The sequence below is a fragment of the Thermobia domestica genome, chromosome 16, assembly GCF_964235325.1.
Source record: "Thermobia domestica chromosome 16, izTheDome1.hap1.1, whole genome shotgun sequence".
NCBI classification, from domain to species: domain Eukaryota; kingdom Metazoa; phylum Arthropoda; class Insecta; order Zygentoma; family Lepismatidae; genus Thermobia; species Thermobia domestica.
Window position 1 is genome coordinate 50,663,216 of NC_137469.1, and position 15,331 is coordinate 50,678,546.

Genomic DNA, 15,331 nt, shown 5'->3' on the forward strand with positions numbered 1-15,331 from the left:
CTATAACTGATATTTCATGTTAACAAATGTGTGCAATTAAACGACCGTTACAACATTATGTATAAAGAAACATGTTCCTGTTTACCGGACTTTCTTTTTTATTTATTTATTTATTCTGAATTGTCTTCTTTGGAGGCAGACCGACCTATATTGCGTGACTGAGTTGTTAGTAACGTCCTAAATGAGCTGGTAAGCTTCAAAGGACCGGACTTACCCTACAGTCCACCGGGAACCGAACCCAGGATCCCTTGAGTACAAAAGCATCGAGCGTTACCACTCATCCACGAAGGATACTTTGACCTAGATAAAGGCCTAAGCATGTTTCCGAACATCTGAATGGATCATTGTACCACATCTAATGCGCAGCAATATGTCAGACAGAGGTCATTTTTCTACTATTGCGTAGTATATTTAAAAATAGGAACTCGAAGGATACGTAGTCTTAAAACTGGGGAGGAAAAAACAGCGATAAATCAGAGCTGCACACGAGTCATTTACGTTAACCCGGTCTGACCCGCACGTAAGTGACGCAGCGACAGAATCCGAAACGTGACCCGAATGACTCGATCTGGGAAATACGATGAACTGTAAAGTCTGGCGTCGTATTTTCCGGGTTAGCGTTGCTGACTACAGATTGAGGGGTCCCGGGTTCGATTCTCGGCGAATCCGAAGCTTACAACGGGTTCGAAACTTGACTCGATCGAGCCATTCCAATATCCCCTCCCTTATCATCTCCCTACCTGTGCCTAATGTCTAAAGTCCAGAAAGAAATGAAAACCTGAAACAAAGCGTCAGGTTTGATATTATGACTGTATAATAATGAATGCATATATGCCTGAAACAATAGTGCGGTCGTGGCTTGTATGTACAAGACGTTTCATGATGCACTGATATTACCTAAAATATTGTAAATTTCAGGGCTTCTAGGCAAATTTAGTTTATGGCGTGAAATTACTTCAACTCTGGGTGTTGTTTCTGCTTAACACAAGACATCCTTCACGCCAGGAACTATACTGTAGTAATATAATGACAATGTACTATTTTGAAGGCATATAAACTTGAAAAAGGGCATATAAATAAATGATTTGCTATCGAATTACGACACTAATATTCGTTGTCAATTATTATCCCCCCCCCAAAAGAAAAGAAAAAAACAATGACACATTTGGACAAAAGCAAAGTTAGGTATGATATTCTTATTATTTGTTATGAACAATTGCACCTGTTTTATGTTGCAGTTTGGTATTGTACAATAAAACTAAACATTAACGTCATGAAAAGTATTGTTATTGCATTGTTATAACTATGACGTTATTTTCTCGCACGCAGCCCTAGAAACTGCGCACTGATTTTGCGTAACTGATACGCAAACATAATTGTATTCGTTTACAGTTTGGTTTTTGACATGTAGTAGGCCCTAACAAGCAGTATTCGAATTATTTTTTTTTAAACGAAAGGATGAAATCTTATGTACACTAGAATGGGTTCATTTTTCCTGTCAGGGATGCTGTGTTATTTTCATTATATGAGCCGGGAATAAGCTTTCACGAGAGAGCGATTTTCCCGGCATCCGCCGTTAATTCGAACACTGGCAGCAAGCCCCGGCTTGAGAGTTCTGTGACTATGATAGAGAAATAGAGAGAGAGAGCGGGATATAGATAGATGGATAGAAATATAAATAGAGATAGGCTTAGAGAGAGAGGGAGGGAGAGCAGTTAAAGCAAACAATCCTTGTCACTCAAATGCCCATTCATATACTCCTACGCTAACTTAAACGATGCTTGTTTCCACAAAGAACGTACCATGTTTTCTGCAAAAACGTACTGAGTTTTCAACACTGCAGATTACTGAATCACGAGTGAGCTGTCACGTCTTAGCTGCGTTCTGTTTACTTCTTAGTTATGTGTTTTGCCACCATAAACAACGGCAATCCTATCTGAAACAGGTAGTACAGAGTTACCATAAAGTCTTAATAGTCTCAAAAGTCATAAATATAGGTATGATCACCATCCATGTCGTAACACAGCTGAATTCTGCGCCAAATTCTCGCAGATGTTTTGCGGAGATATCCCGGAGTCACGAGGGTGAAAGCGTGTTCCACAGCTGTTCGTAATTCCTGTGTTGTGTGATATCCAAAGTTTTTTTTTGCTTGTTGCTTTATGAAACCCCAGAGAGCACGATCTGGTGTCACCAGATTGGAACTTCTTGGAGTCCAGGCAAAGGGAGCTGGTAAAGATGCACAACCTTTTCAAATCCAGCGGCCAGGAAGCGTCTGATTCAGGTAATTCCGCACATGAATCGCGAAGTGCGCTGGTGCTTCATCCTGGATAGCACTGTTACCAAGCAATGCCAAGCAATGTTATCAAACAAATGTGGGTAAAACCTAAAACCGTCAGAAAACAATTAGGTGTACGCCCACTTCCGAACCGCTCTGTATAATTCGCGAGCGTTGAGATCGTGCGTACGTTTTGTTGAGTTCCTTCTTGCTATCAAGAACGCCTACTGGAATTTCTAGTATGCTACAGTATGTTTTCGGCTTCCTCGTAAAAATTTAATCAAAGTACACTGAATAAGGAGATGTACTCGAAACCGTGATGACATGTTAAACCAAAGTTTTGATGCTCTTGCAGATACACATGTGTACACCATTCGTGGATTCATGAGCGCCCATACGTTGCTGAAATCTCTTCTGGAAGCCGTGGTTATAAAAAAAGGAAACTACCAGAGAACATCTACTATGAAATACAATCTACAATAAAAGCATGGGTTTCAAAAGAAAGTATGTTATGTACATACTGTTTATAAAGAACGGGACTCAAATTGGAAATCGGACACAGATAGACAAAAAACGAAAAATAAGAGAGGAAAATAAGAAATAAAAAGGTGTGCAACAATGGAAGATGATACTAAATCAGAAAAGAAAACAATTCCTTTTTTCATTGTTTTTAGATAAATGAAAAAAATATTTTTTAAAAAACTAGAGAAGAACAAGGGAGTACTCTTGTGAATGAAGGTGTTTTGTTTCGGCTCGGACAAACTTGTTCAAACAACCATGAAAGACAAAGTGTGTTGGAAGAGCTGCCCCTTTTGACATAGAAAAAATAAAATAGGATTTCGATTGAACTTCCTGCAGGGTAGAAACGAAGCAAAAAAAAAAAAAAGATTTACCACCAGCACAAGAGAAACAGCGACAAATAATTGGTTAAATGATAGTCGTAGTATCACTAATGAAAAGAAAAACTGGAAAAAGCTTTCTGTTTCTTTTTTTTTAAAAAAAAAAACTGAATAGTCTTTTTATTTTTTCCCCTATAGTTCTTTGACAAAGGGGATCGAGATGAGTATAGCAAAAGATAATCAAATAAACAAGAAGCGCCATCTGGTATCACATTTAAAGGATTGCAATTTCATACATAGATAGGGGCTACAGTATATTTGATCTGGGTGTACATGTATACTCCAGTTGTCTCTTTTAATTTACTTTATTATTTCACCGGTTGACTGATGAGAATAGTACTACATACCCTCACAGTTATTTTTTAATCACTCGAAAGCAACAACACGAAAACACGTACCATTAAATTAGAAATATGAACTTTTTGTTTCACACATACGTAGTTGAACGAGTATCACATTCTTTGTGGAATCCAATGAAGTAAATGACTGCAAATAAAATTTTTACAAGTGCAGGAGAATGGATGAACCGAAACAGTTGTTAGTTCTTTTCAGAACTCGGAAGGAAGGAAGGACTTTCCCGTTACAGTTTATTCTTCAAAGAAAAAGGGTCATAAAATTTCTAGTAAGACATGATACAAAGAATATTTACCTTTGCAGAATTTTACTCGTGTTCTACAGTGTTATGTGGGTTTCATAACAAATTTCCGAAATTCTACACTTGGGTCCCTTTACTTTTTTTCTATTTGTGTTTCATGTTCCCCCTTTCGAAAATATTACCAAATTCTCAAAGCCACCATCGAAAGCTAAAGCATACTTTTGGAAAGAATGGAACAAATTTAATCGAACTTCGTCTACGTAAAACGGTTGTGTGGGGGTTAGGTCTTTCCACTAACACTTAGAGGACAGTGAGAGGGGGTCATATACAAAAATGATCGATATTAGTCGAGTTCATAATTTTTGAGATCACTGAGATTAATCGTGAGACTCCCGATGGCATTTAAGTCAAAGTTCAGCATTCATCAGCGCGCCTGGTGATGGGGGGAGGAGGTGACAAGTAAAATAATCGAAAAAGGCTTATTGTAGTGTCGCATCGATCACTTAATTGGTGAGAGCCGCGATGTCATTTTAGTTCAAAATCAACTCCAAGTGTGGGTGACACTCTCTAGTGACTCTAGACGGTGTGTGTAGCAGAAATGTATAAAAATAACGAAAAATTGTCGATCTTAGTGTTGTATTCATATTTTTCGGGCTCACTGGCAGGAATAAGGACCTCAAGATTCCCTCAAGATTACGTTGAACCCTCATTACCAAAATGTAAAATCGATTGTTTTCCGCGTCGCTGAGATGATAGTTACACTTTAGATACCGTTAAAACCCAAATTCATTCTCCATTGGTGTTGGGGATGAGAAGTAGTGAAGAATAAAGTGTCTACATAAAATAGATTACTATCGAATTCATCGGGATTCATAGTCGATTATTGTGTTCTCGGAGTCGAATAGCTGTTGGATATCAATCTCAATGACATTTAAGCCTAATCTTCGGCAAGAAAAAGGACATCATTTGGCACGGGAATTTACAGTCTTACAGTCTTTGAATTGCCTCTTATAATTTGTTGGTATAGTTTATTAACTGCATATATATATAAATATATATATATATATATATATATATATATATATATATATATATATATATATATAGAGAGAGAGAGAGAGAGAGAGAGAGAGAGAGAGAGAGAGAGAGTATATAATATACAGAGTGGTAGGTAACTCCACCGACAAACTTTGGGAGGCGGTTCCTTATATGAAATGAAAGAAAAAAGATCTAATACACATGGGACGAAAAACGTCTCCTTTCAGAGTTATGAACCGGCGAAAATTCGAAAATTCACATTTCGAAACGCTCTGCCTTAGAAACTACAGGACCGATCCCAAGCGGTATAAGAAATTACAAAGGAACTAGTATGCGCTCTATCTAAATATGTATGTTCTACCGTGGTCCATTATCGGCGAAACGAACTGTAGAAAGGTAATTGAGGTATAGGGATACTCCTTTAAGTACTAATAACGCGTTCGTTTCGCGCATAACGGAGGATGCTAAAACGTAGATATTTAGATAGTTTGCATACTAGTTCCTGTGTAATTCCTTAAACCGCTTGGGATAGGCCCTATAGTTTCTAAGGCAGGGCGTTTCGAAACATGATGTTTCGAATTTTCGGCGGTTCATAACTTTGAAAGGAAACTTTTTCGACCTATGTTTATAACAACTTGCTTCTTTCATTTCCTATAAGGAATCACCTCCCAAAGTTTGTCGGTTGAGTTACCTACCACCGTATATATATATATAGGGTGTTTCGAAACAACACCGACAACGTTTGGGAAGTGATGCCTGACACCAAGATAAGACGAAAAGCATGGACCATCCTGGGTGTACAAATGCTTCATTTCGGAGTTATAGGCTGCCAAAAAACATGAAAAAATGAACTTTAAAGATCCATAGCTCCAAAACTAATGGAACTACCGTACTCGGGTCAAGAGTTCACTTAGGAACTAATATGTGCCCTATCCAAAAATCCATGTTTTAGAATACTGAGGTACTCACGAAGCAATTTTTATAGAGCGAGTTTGGCTACAGTCATATAATTTGAAGTACTCTCCAACTGCCTCTATAAAACTTGTCACCGATGTACCACAGGAGTCTGAAACATGGATAATTGTATAGAGCACATATTAGTTCCTAAGTGAAGTCTTGACCCGACTACGGTAGGTTCCATACTTTTGGAGCTATGGGCCTTTAAAGTTCATTTTTTCATGTTTTCGGTACCCTCAAGTCACTTAAGTAAATCGAACCTGCTTTTAAATACGATACTTATTTATTTTCATCTAAATATCACTTTTCCTTTGAAGTATGTTTATAGACAAGTAAGTATTACATTATTAACTAGTTCTTTTCTTTTTTAAAGCATATATTAAAGCACTTTCTGCCAAGTATATATGATGTTATCGTTGTAATATATATGTTTCCCCTGTTGTAATATATATACATACAGGGACGTGTATACAAAGGGAGAGCCGTAGGGACTATAGCCCCCTCTTGACGCTCAGGTATACACTGGATAAAACGGGCTTCAATTCTGCTTCCATATATAATTATGTATGTTATACAAGGTGTTGCAAAACAATACCGACAATGTTTGGGAGGTGATTCCTGACACCAAGATAAGACGAAAAGTATAGACCAACCGAGGTGCACAAATGCTTCCGTTCGGAGTTATAGGCTGCCGAAAACATAAAAAAATGAATTTTAGGGGTCCATAGCTCCAAAACTATGGAACCTACAGTAGTCAGGTCAAGATTTGAGTTAGGAACCAATACGTGCGCTATCCAGAAATACATGTTTCAGAATCTTAAGGTACTCGCGCTACAATTTTTACAGAGGTAGTTCGTCTGCGGGCATATAGTTCGAAGCACTCACCAACTACCTCTATAAAAAATTGCGGAAGAGCCGCAAGATTCTGAAACATGGATATTTGGATAGGACAAATACTGGTTCCTAAATAAAGTCTTGACCCGACTGCGATAGGTTCCATAATTTTAGAGGTATGGACCTTAAAATTCATTTTTTTTTCACATTATCGGCAGCCTATATCTCCGAAAGGAAGCATTTGTACAAATAAGTTGGTCTATCCTTTTTGCCTTATCTTGGTGTCAGGAATCACCTCCCAAACGTTGTCGGTGTTCTTTTGAAATAATAACTATATATAAAAACTTCATGAACGGACTACATAAAGTAAAGGGGTACTTCCGGTTGAGGTGGAATGTTGAAATTTGGTATGGTTGTAGCTTTCTGGAACTAAACCACAGTAAAATTGTCAAAAATGATTTTTTTTATTTTTATTTTTAAGGGGTTTAAAGGAGGCGTGAATATATTCAACATGTCATTTAAATGGGCATTTCTTTGGACTTGTAATATCTTGTTTTAGGTACTTGGAATTGTAATATAACTTGAAATTCGATATGGTTGTACGTTTCCATTAGCGTTAATTAAGGAAATAAATCGACAAATATAAAAATTTACAATTGTTGAGTGGTTTTACGGGGAACTGAAAAATCATTCCCATGTTATTTATATGAGACATCATCTACACCTCAAAATGTTTAGGCACTTCCGGCAGGATTAGAATGATGAAATTCCGCATGATTGTAGCCTTCTGGGAGTAACCCGCAGGAAAATTGCCAAAAGTGAATATTTTTAGTTTTTAAGGGGTCTAAAAGGGGAATCAAGATATTCGTGTTATTCAAATGCAGGTTTTCTTGGGATACAAAATCTTATCTGTTAGAAAGTTGAAATACGAAATTAAACTTGAAATTTTGTATAATTGTGGGTTTAATGGGTGTGAGGCCGTAGGCTGAGTAAACGTGGAGGTCAGGGGACGAAGCCCCCAGCTGGGCCAAGTTCAAGAAATGTAATTAAAGATCAAATGCACGAAATTCACTTCTTGATCAAAGGCTGACACATAAGAGATGGGAGACCGTAGGCCGAACAGACATGGATTCTGGGCTTGGAGCCCCCAGATAGTCAAATCTAGTATATATGTATATATATATTCCAGCGTATCTCTGGAATGTCTGGAATAATTCTAACCAAACTTGGTAGAGATAATGGCTTACAAATTGGAGAAAATATGCTGTGAGTAAGACTCTCCAACGAATGGAAATTCGAAAGGGTGACATCAAAAAACAACCGAAAACCACCGGTATTACATTAGTGTATAATCCATAGCTTTTAGGGTTGTTAAAGTGAATAGTGAAGTCAACAATGTTATTTAAATCCTAGTTTAGTCCAAATACGTTGTTGGAAATACATTTTCTTGAGAAATTCCCGAATTTAAGATTTGGTAAGTATGGATGCTATTCAAGTGTCTATTGTTTTTGACAGTTTAAAAAAACTTATGTAGGTGCTATGTGTCTATGGTAATGATATCAGGTGGAGTAGCTTCCTATATGTGAATCTGCATGTTTTATCTGAATGAAAACCTAATCAATAGATTAGTACTATCTTCACAATAAAAGAGACACCAGTATAATAATACGAAAAGTGGATAAGAATAGTTCGTGTAAGATAATCCCAAAAATAGCAAATTTGATTTTCCTAGGATAGAGTTCTAACACTTTCTATGTCTTATATTTGATAATGTTTCTCTTAAAGCAAAGTATCTTACCTGAAAACTTCACCTCATGACCCAGAGGCTGGTGATAAGGAAGATATAAAAAGAGATATAGAGAACTTCGGAGCACAAAGAAACGCCAACAGATGACTCTCCCCTTTGAATTGCTGCGGTCTTGTCTAAAATTAAAAGAAAAGAATTTATATTTACGTAAATTTACTTGTATTCCATGACTTAATAATTACATGTAGAACACATTTGTAGTAAATGACATTCCACTGTTAGAAATGTGGTAATAGAAGAAATATATCATTTCTTCCAATTTGATTTTTACACATATTATTCAAGTAGCTAAATATGGGGCTAACTAATAATTCATGTACAAATGATTGGTACGGGTATGGATAAATGAACAAGAATATGTACTTGATTGAAAGAAAATCTATATTGGGAATACTTAGATGAACAACTGTTGGTAGTTGTGGTTTCTATTTCTATTATCAAGATCATTATTATTATAATCATTATAGCCGTTATTGGCAGGTGACTTGCCGCAGCTGAAAACCTTCCATGCTCTATGGTATTCGGCTAACATTTTTGTCTTCATGCGTCATTTTCCAGTTTTTCTACTGTTCATCAACTATAGCCTCATTCGTCCCCTCCTTTTTTCTCCACTACGCCCACTAGCAAATTCCTTTTGATACAGTTCCTTCTTATTTAATATCCAAACGAGTCTCTCTTTCTCATTTGAATTAGATCTGCTGTTTTTATATATTTTCTCACCCACCATTCCTAACATCCTTTCTTTGGTTTTCTGTTCGACTTACTTAATTTTCTCCACAAACACATTTCGAAAACTTCCAGTCTTTTATTCATTAATTTTGCGTAATGCCCATGTTTCTGCTAAGTATAATACTTCACACAAAGCATATTATGTATCATTTCGAAACCCTTTATTCAAGAACACAAGATACTTTTCTTCCTCCGAAAGGGTTCTTTTCTATATTCCTATCCTTGGTTTTATTTGAGATTCGTACTTTATATCACCACTGATAATACTACCCAGGTATCGAATACTAGTGACCTTTTCTAATTTCGCCTCTCCTGCTTGTATATTCGACACTGACCGCTTTGTTTCAATCATCACAGCTTCTGCCTTTCTATTTTCTTCTCATATTCTTCACAGCACTACCTCCTTCAGCAGCACTACCAGCACTAACTTCACCAAGTTTTTTAACATCTTATTGATGTTCTTTTCAGATTCCCTGACAATCGTATATATCTAATCATTCTACTCCCTACCAAAATACTATATTCATTACGTAGGCTCTATCTCTTCTGGATAAATATTAAATAATGTCTCTCGAACTCTCCTTCCTATTGTCATTTTCTCTTCTATTCTAACACTTACATATTTGTTCATACACAAGTTTCTTATGAGTTTTTGAACTTTCCTTTCCAACTAAACTTTCTTTATAGCTCCAAACACGAACTCCCAGTTTACGTAGTGGAAACCCTTTTCAATATCAATAAATACAGCACACATTTCTTTCTTTTTTCTGTAAATCTTTCACAGATTATCTTCACAAGCCAATGACGTGTTTTTACCTTTCCAGAATCCCGATCTGTTCCACCTCAACTTCTTCATTTGTTCTTCAATGCAACTTTATATTTAGTATTCGAAGTAAACATTTTTGATTCATGGGATGTAAAAGTAATAGTTATGTAGTACACATACTATCTCTCTAGGATTTTCTACCTAATGGTATTTTGATTGCCTTCAGGAAATCTTTTGACAATTCTCCTGTTAATATCTCATTCCAGTGTCGGAACTATTCTTTCTTGTCCTTGTCTCTTACTATCTTAATGAATTTGATTGGTATATTACCTATCCCGGTTGCTTTCCTTACAAAACTCGGGCACAGCTTTTTCAAATCCATCTTGAAGAATACTAAATCCTTTATTATCCTTTTGTACTTAACTTTTCACCTTATCATCTTGGCTACATGGTCTATCTCGTTTCTCATAGACCCTACAAGTCTAATAATATCATAATGGAAACCATCATAATACTTTAAGTACGGATAGAATTGAGATTGGGAAACTGATAATATAAATTAGTGAAAGAATAATCGTGGAACTTTATATGATGATTGCGATCATAAAGAAAAGCCATTAGTACCCACACTTAGGTGGCAAATAATGACAAACTTTATGAATGATAATATGGTGAGATAGATAAAAGGTTTGTTAGCTTCAATTCAAACTGGAAAGAGTATAATTATAAAACTTTATATAAAGTTGCTGAGATTGAAAACAGAAAAGTATCATCAACTAAAGTGACTAAGAAATAATCACGGTCACGGTCACGGTAATGCTGAAGTTTTGTGAAGAGTATCGGGCCGAAGCCCCTGACTCCATGAGTAAGATGGCATAAAGAATATATATAGATGTGCTGGTGACTAGTTGGGTATTACTATTGTTTTGTTATGTCTCGAAGTCTACATCTGCAACTGTCGCAGAGTAGCTGATATTGTTATTACGAGCTATGGAAAGATATTAAATGCGTGGCGTGCGATGAACATTCCGTAGAGCGCATTCGGTGCCGATGGTGGCTATAGCTGGATTAATATGTCTTGGTAAAGTATGCCAGAACTTATGATGGAGATGCCGTAGAACTTCTCTAACAGGAGGCAGCTCTAAATCTTTCAGAATTTGTCTGTTGCGTGTACATCTGTCGTGACCAGTGATGATGCGACCGGCTCTCGTTTGCACACTTTCGAGTGTTTGAAGATGGCTATTAGAAGCATGTTGCCAGGCAGGACATGCATAAGAAAGTGTGAACAGGACTATCATCTTAAATATGTGCACGCGAACCTCATGAGAGATTGAACTGCAGCGAAAGATGGGGTACAATGCCGAGATTTTCCGTAATGCTCGTTGCTTTATATCTTTGATGTGTTTGGCGAACGTGAGCCCATGATCTAATGTCACACCCAAATATTTCGCATGCGTGGCGTGAGGAATGTGTGCGTTCTCATATATTAGATTTCGAGGGGCGCGGATGCGTCTTCTACTGTGGATGACAGCGCAACTTTTGTCGGCATTACTTTAATTCTCCAGCGCCTGGCCCATTCCTGAAAACTGTCTAGTTGACGTTGCATATAGATGTTGCACTGTGCAAGTGAACTACTTGTTGTGAAAAAGGCGGTATCATCGGCAAACGTTGCGAAAAAGCAGTTTGGTAAAGTCGGAAGATCTGCTGTATAGAGATTATATAAAATTGGTGAATGTACAGCGCCTTGTGGGACACCTGCTTTAATTGGCCTAGACGAGGATTTGACACCATTAACCGACACATGAAATGTTCTGCCAATGAGATAAGAACGAAGTAAATGCAGAAAACGATCCGGAAAACCTTGCGTGTATAGCTTATATAATAATGAAGCTAACCATACTTTATCAAATGCTTTTGACACATCCAGGTATACTCCAAGGGTGTGGTGTTTTCTATTGAAAGCCACTGTTAAGTGATCAACTACTCGTACGAGTTGGGTAGTAGTGCTATGTTGAGCACGAAACCCAAACTGATGGAAGGGTAGAAGATCACTGTTAGCGACATGTTGTTTCAACCTCCAGAGGAACACACGTTCAAATAATTTACTTAAGGGTGACAGAAGACTTATCGGCCTATAGTTTTCCGGAAGCAGCGGATTCTTTCCGGGTTTAGGGATGGTGATGATACGAGCTTCCTTCCAGGTCTTTGGGAAGTAGCATATTTGAAAGATTGCATTAAATAAATATGCCAAAAAGACCAGTAATTTTCGAGTTGGATCTTTCAGTATCTCAGGTCGAATCCCATTAGGCCCAGATGCTGTCTTTGTCGGTAGACATTTGATGTGTTTTTCTATTTCCCGAGGTGTAACTGGGTTGATGCCATGTGTAGGGTTTTGAGTTCGTATACTATATAAGGTAGTTCTAATGTGCTGGTGGAAATAAGGATCGAGTTGGCCTCTATTGGGCTGGAACTGTGCTTGCAGAGAGTCAGCGAAAGTAGCTGCTTGCAACTGAGGGTCTTGAGTCAGTTCTTGTGGTCCTTGGAGGACTCTAGCTCTGGAAGCATTAGTAGCCCGTTGGAAGGATTTAGAGTATGTCCAAATTTTACGATCATTTACTGTGAGGTTGCGAAAAGTATCTTCCCAGTACTGTTGGTTTTGTCGCTGAGTCAGCATCTTGATCTTTGCACGCAGTTTATTCCACAGTGTCTTGTAGGCTGGATGAAGTGTGTGCTGCCAGCGACGTCTAGCCCAACGTTTTAAATGAATATAGAGTTGCATATGTAGACTGTCGCATTGACCTGTTTGCGTTGGAGAGATTGTAGTAGTGGAGCTTGTTGCCTCTGCTGTACGAAGTGCTACTGTGACATGAGAAAATGCCTGATCGATGTCCTGAATGGTGGCTGGCCGATCTCTTAGGTCGATCAGAGTGTTTAATTCTTGTTTAAACAAATCCCAATCAGTTTCTATGTGTTTAAGAATAGGAGCAGTGTGGGCGATGCTACGGTGGGAGACATGAAAAATGACTGGATCGTGATCTGAGTCTAGGTCCGAGAGAACATATGGGTGAATACTAAAGGATACGTTTTTGCAAAGAGCAACGTCAAGCACGTCAGGTTGGCCGCCGAATTTTGGATAATGAGTTGGATCTGGTGGAGCACTGATGATAAAGTTAGACGTGAGGAGGTATTGATGTAAAGCGTCTCCAGCAGTGTTTGGAGTAATGGAGTTCCATTCTCCATGCTTTGCGTTAAGGTTACCAGCTAAGATAACTTTGCGATGATGTCGAAGTCAGTCGGTTCTATGCGTGTGGCCGGAGACCTATATCCAGTGACCAGTACCAATGGAACTCCTGGAGTTATTAGCTCAACAGCAAGTGCCTCTAAAGTAGGTAGTGGTGGTATTGTAAGCGACCTTACTGGTAATGACTTTTTGATGATGAGCAGCAATCCTCCTTTCTGTCTACCCACTCTGTCCTATCTGTATACAATGTAATTAGATAGGCGCCAAGATGTGATGCGAGCAGTAAAATGTGTTTCTTGGATGAACATGACATCAACTCTATGCTTTATTAGAAAGCGAAGAAGCGTTTGTTTCTGCCCCTCAAGACCATCTGTATTCCACGTAGCAAGTATAAGTGTGTGGTGTAGGACGCCGGATTTAGAAACAGCTATCGTCAACCATTTCCGCTATTGTTTCGATTACTGCTGCAGCCTTGGAAGCTGAGTCTGCAGCTTGTCGAAAACGTGTGATACCACGTTTAATGTGTGTAAGTATTTTACGGAAATGTAAGCCCTTGAGAAATGAAAGAACTGATTTTAAGTCAACATCTTCGTTAGAGTTTTCTTGTTGAACGGCAGTAACTGGTTGGGTGTGAGAAGTGGGAGCTTCAACATCATTTTTATCCTTATTCACGGGTTGTATATTATCAGCAGTGGGAATGGAAGTTTTCTCTGAGGATGGTGTGTGGAAATTTTTCTTAGGCATACCTGGGTGTTTGTTCGGTTGTTGCACCGGCAATTTGAGAGCTTCTGAGTAGGATTTAAATACCGGACAGCTTCGGAAATTTGCTGGGTGATCTCCCTGACAGTTTGCGCAGGTGTCGGGTGTGGATGTGTCTGGTTTGGTACATGACTGTGTAAAATGTGATTGCCCACATTTGAGACACCTCGGGTGGGCTTGGCAGGTGTCTTGCGAATGGCCCAAGCGTTGGCATCTGTAACATTGCAAGACTGAGGGAGGCTTGTAAGGTTCAATTTGAACACGGTAGTGAAGCAAGTTGTTTAAAGCGTATATTTCTTTGACTGCTGCAGTTCGTTCTGAAGCAACCAAGAACAGTGGCATCATTATTTTCTTGTCATCCGTCTTGCTTTTACGAGACATTTGGTGGACGCTGATTGGTTTGTACCCCAGTCGGGAGAATTCTTCCTTTAGGTCGTCTAAATCTGTGTCAATAGGTAGTTTTCGGACAACTACCTTAATAGGTCGTTCATTTTTTGCTACACCTGTGGCATACTCAGTCTTTGTTTGCTCACAATAAGTTTTGATGGTGGTATAATCATCTTTGTTGGACGCTTGAATTCGAATGCGCTCTTTATTTGGTTGTGCTAATGGAGGCTCCTTCAATGCTCGTGACAAGGTCTTTATGAAAGTATATGTATTTGTAATGCCGTATATGAAAATTGGAGGAGGCTTATGACTGGGCGGCTGTTTTGGCCGAGCAGTATTATTGCTTTCATTAGCATTATCTGCTTGGGTGGAAGACAAAACATCAAACCTATTGCTGACTGGGAGAGGCGGATAGTCTGCTTTGTCGAGGTTTCCCAATGAAGACCTACGTCGCTTTAGTGTTCCCACTACTGTAAAGTCCATATCTTCAGGCTTGTTTGAAGTAGACGGTTGTGAGGCACTTGATTGCTTAAGTGTACTTTGTTTTGATTTGAGCTCCCCTGGAATGGCTGTTTGCTTCTTCTTGCCCAAGGGCAGAAGAAAGTCTTCTGGTTTGTATGTGGCTCGGATTATTTTGCCCCTAATAGCAGGAATCTTCGTCGATTGAGATTTTTTCTCAGATTTGGTGGATGTCTTCTGAGAAGCCATCTTTATTGTTAGAGTAGGAGATGGCGCCAGCTTACAAGAAGGGTAGTGGCGTTCCCAATAAATGGTATGAGCTTAGAGCAGTGCTTTAAGGTTTTAGTTTGTCAAGGTGCTTTTACTCCGAAGAGGAAGCACTACGAATCGTTAGCCGGTACAGGTGCCAAAGTCGTCAACGAGTTTTAGTTATCTCTGCCTCCGAAGAGGAGAGTATCAAAAATAAATCGTTAAGCCAAGAGGAATAGCAAGGTCGTCAACAGAAAAGATCAATTTCGTGCGTTAACCTCCGTAGAGGTATTAAATATAATTCGACGGTTGTTTCCTCAGCCTCAAAGAGGCAAG

General features: G+C 38.5%; 1 protein-coding gene across 1 annotated transcript in view; it reads right to left on the reverse strand.

Moving 5' to 3' along the window:
* Positions 1–8,405: 8,405 nt before the first annotated feature.
* Positions 8,406–15,331, reverse strand: part of LOC145672472 (limbic system-associated membrane protein-like) — a 760,540-nt gene continuing 753,614 nt past the window's right edge. Inside the window, exon 8 of the mRNA XM_081741633.1 lies at positions 8,406–8,521. Coding sequence (XP_081597759.1) covers positions 8,406–8,521 — 116 coding nt within the window. The remainder of the gene's footprint in view (positions 8,522–15,331) is intronic.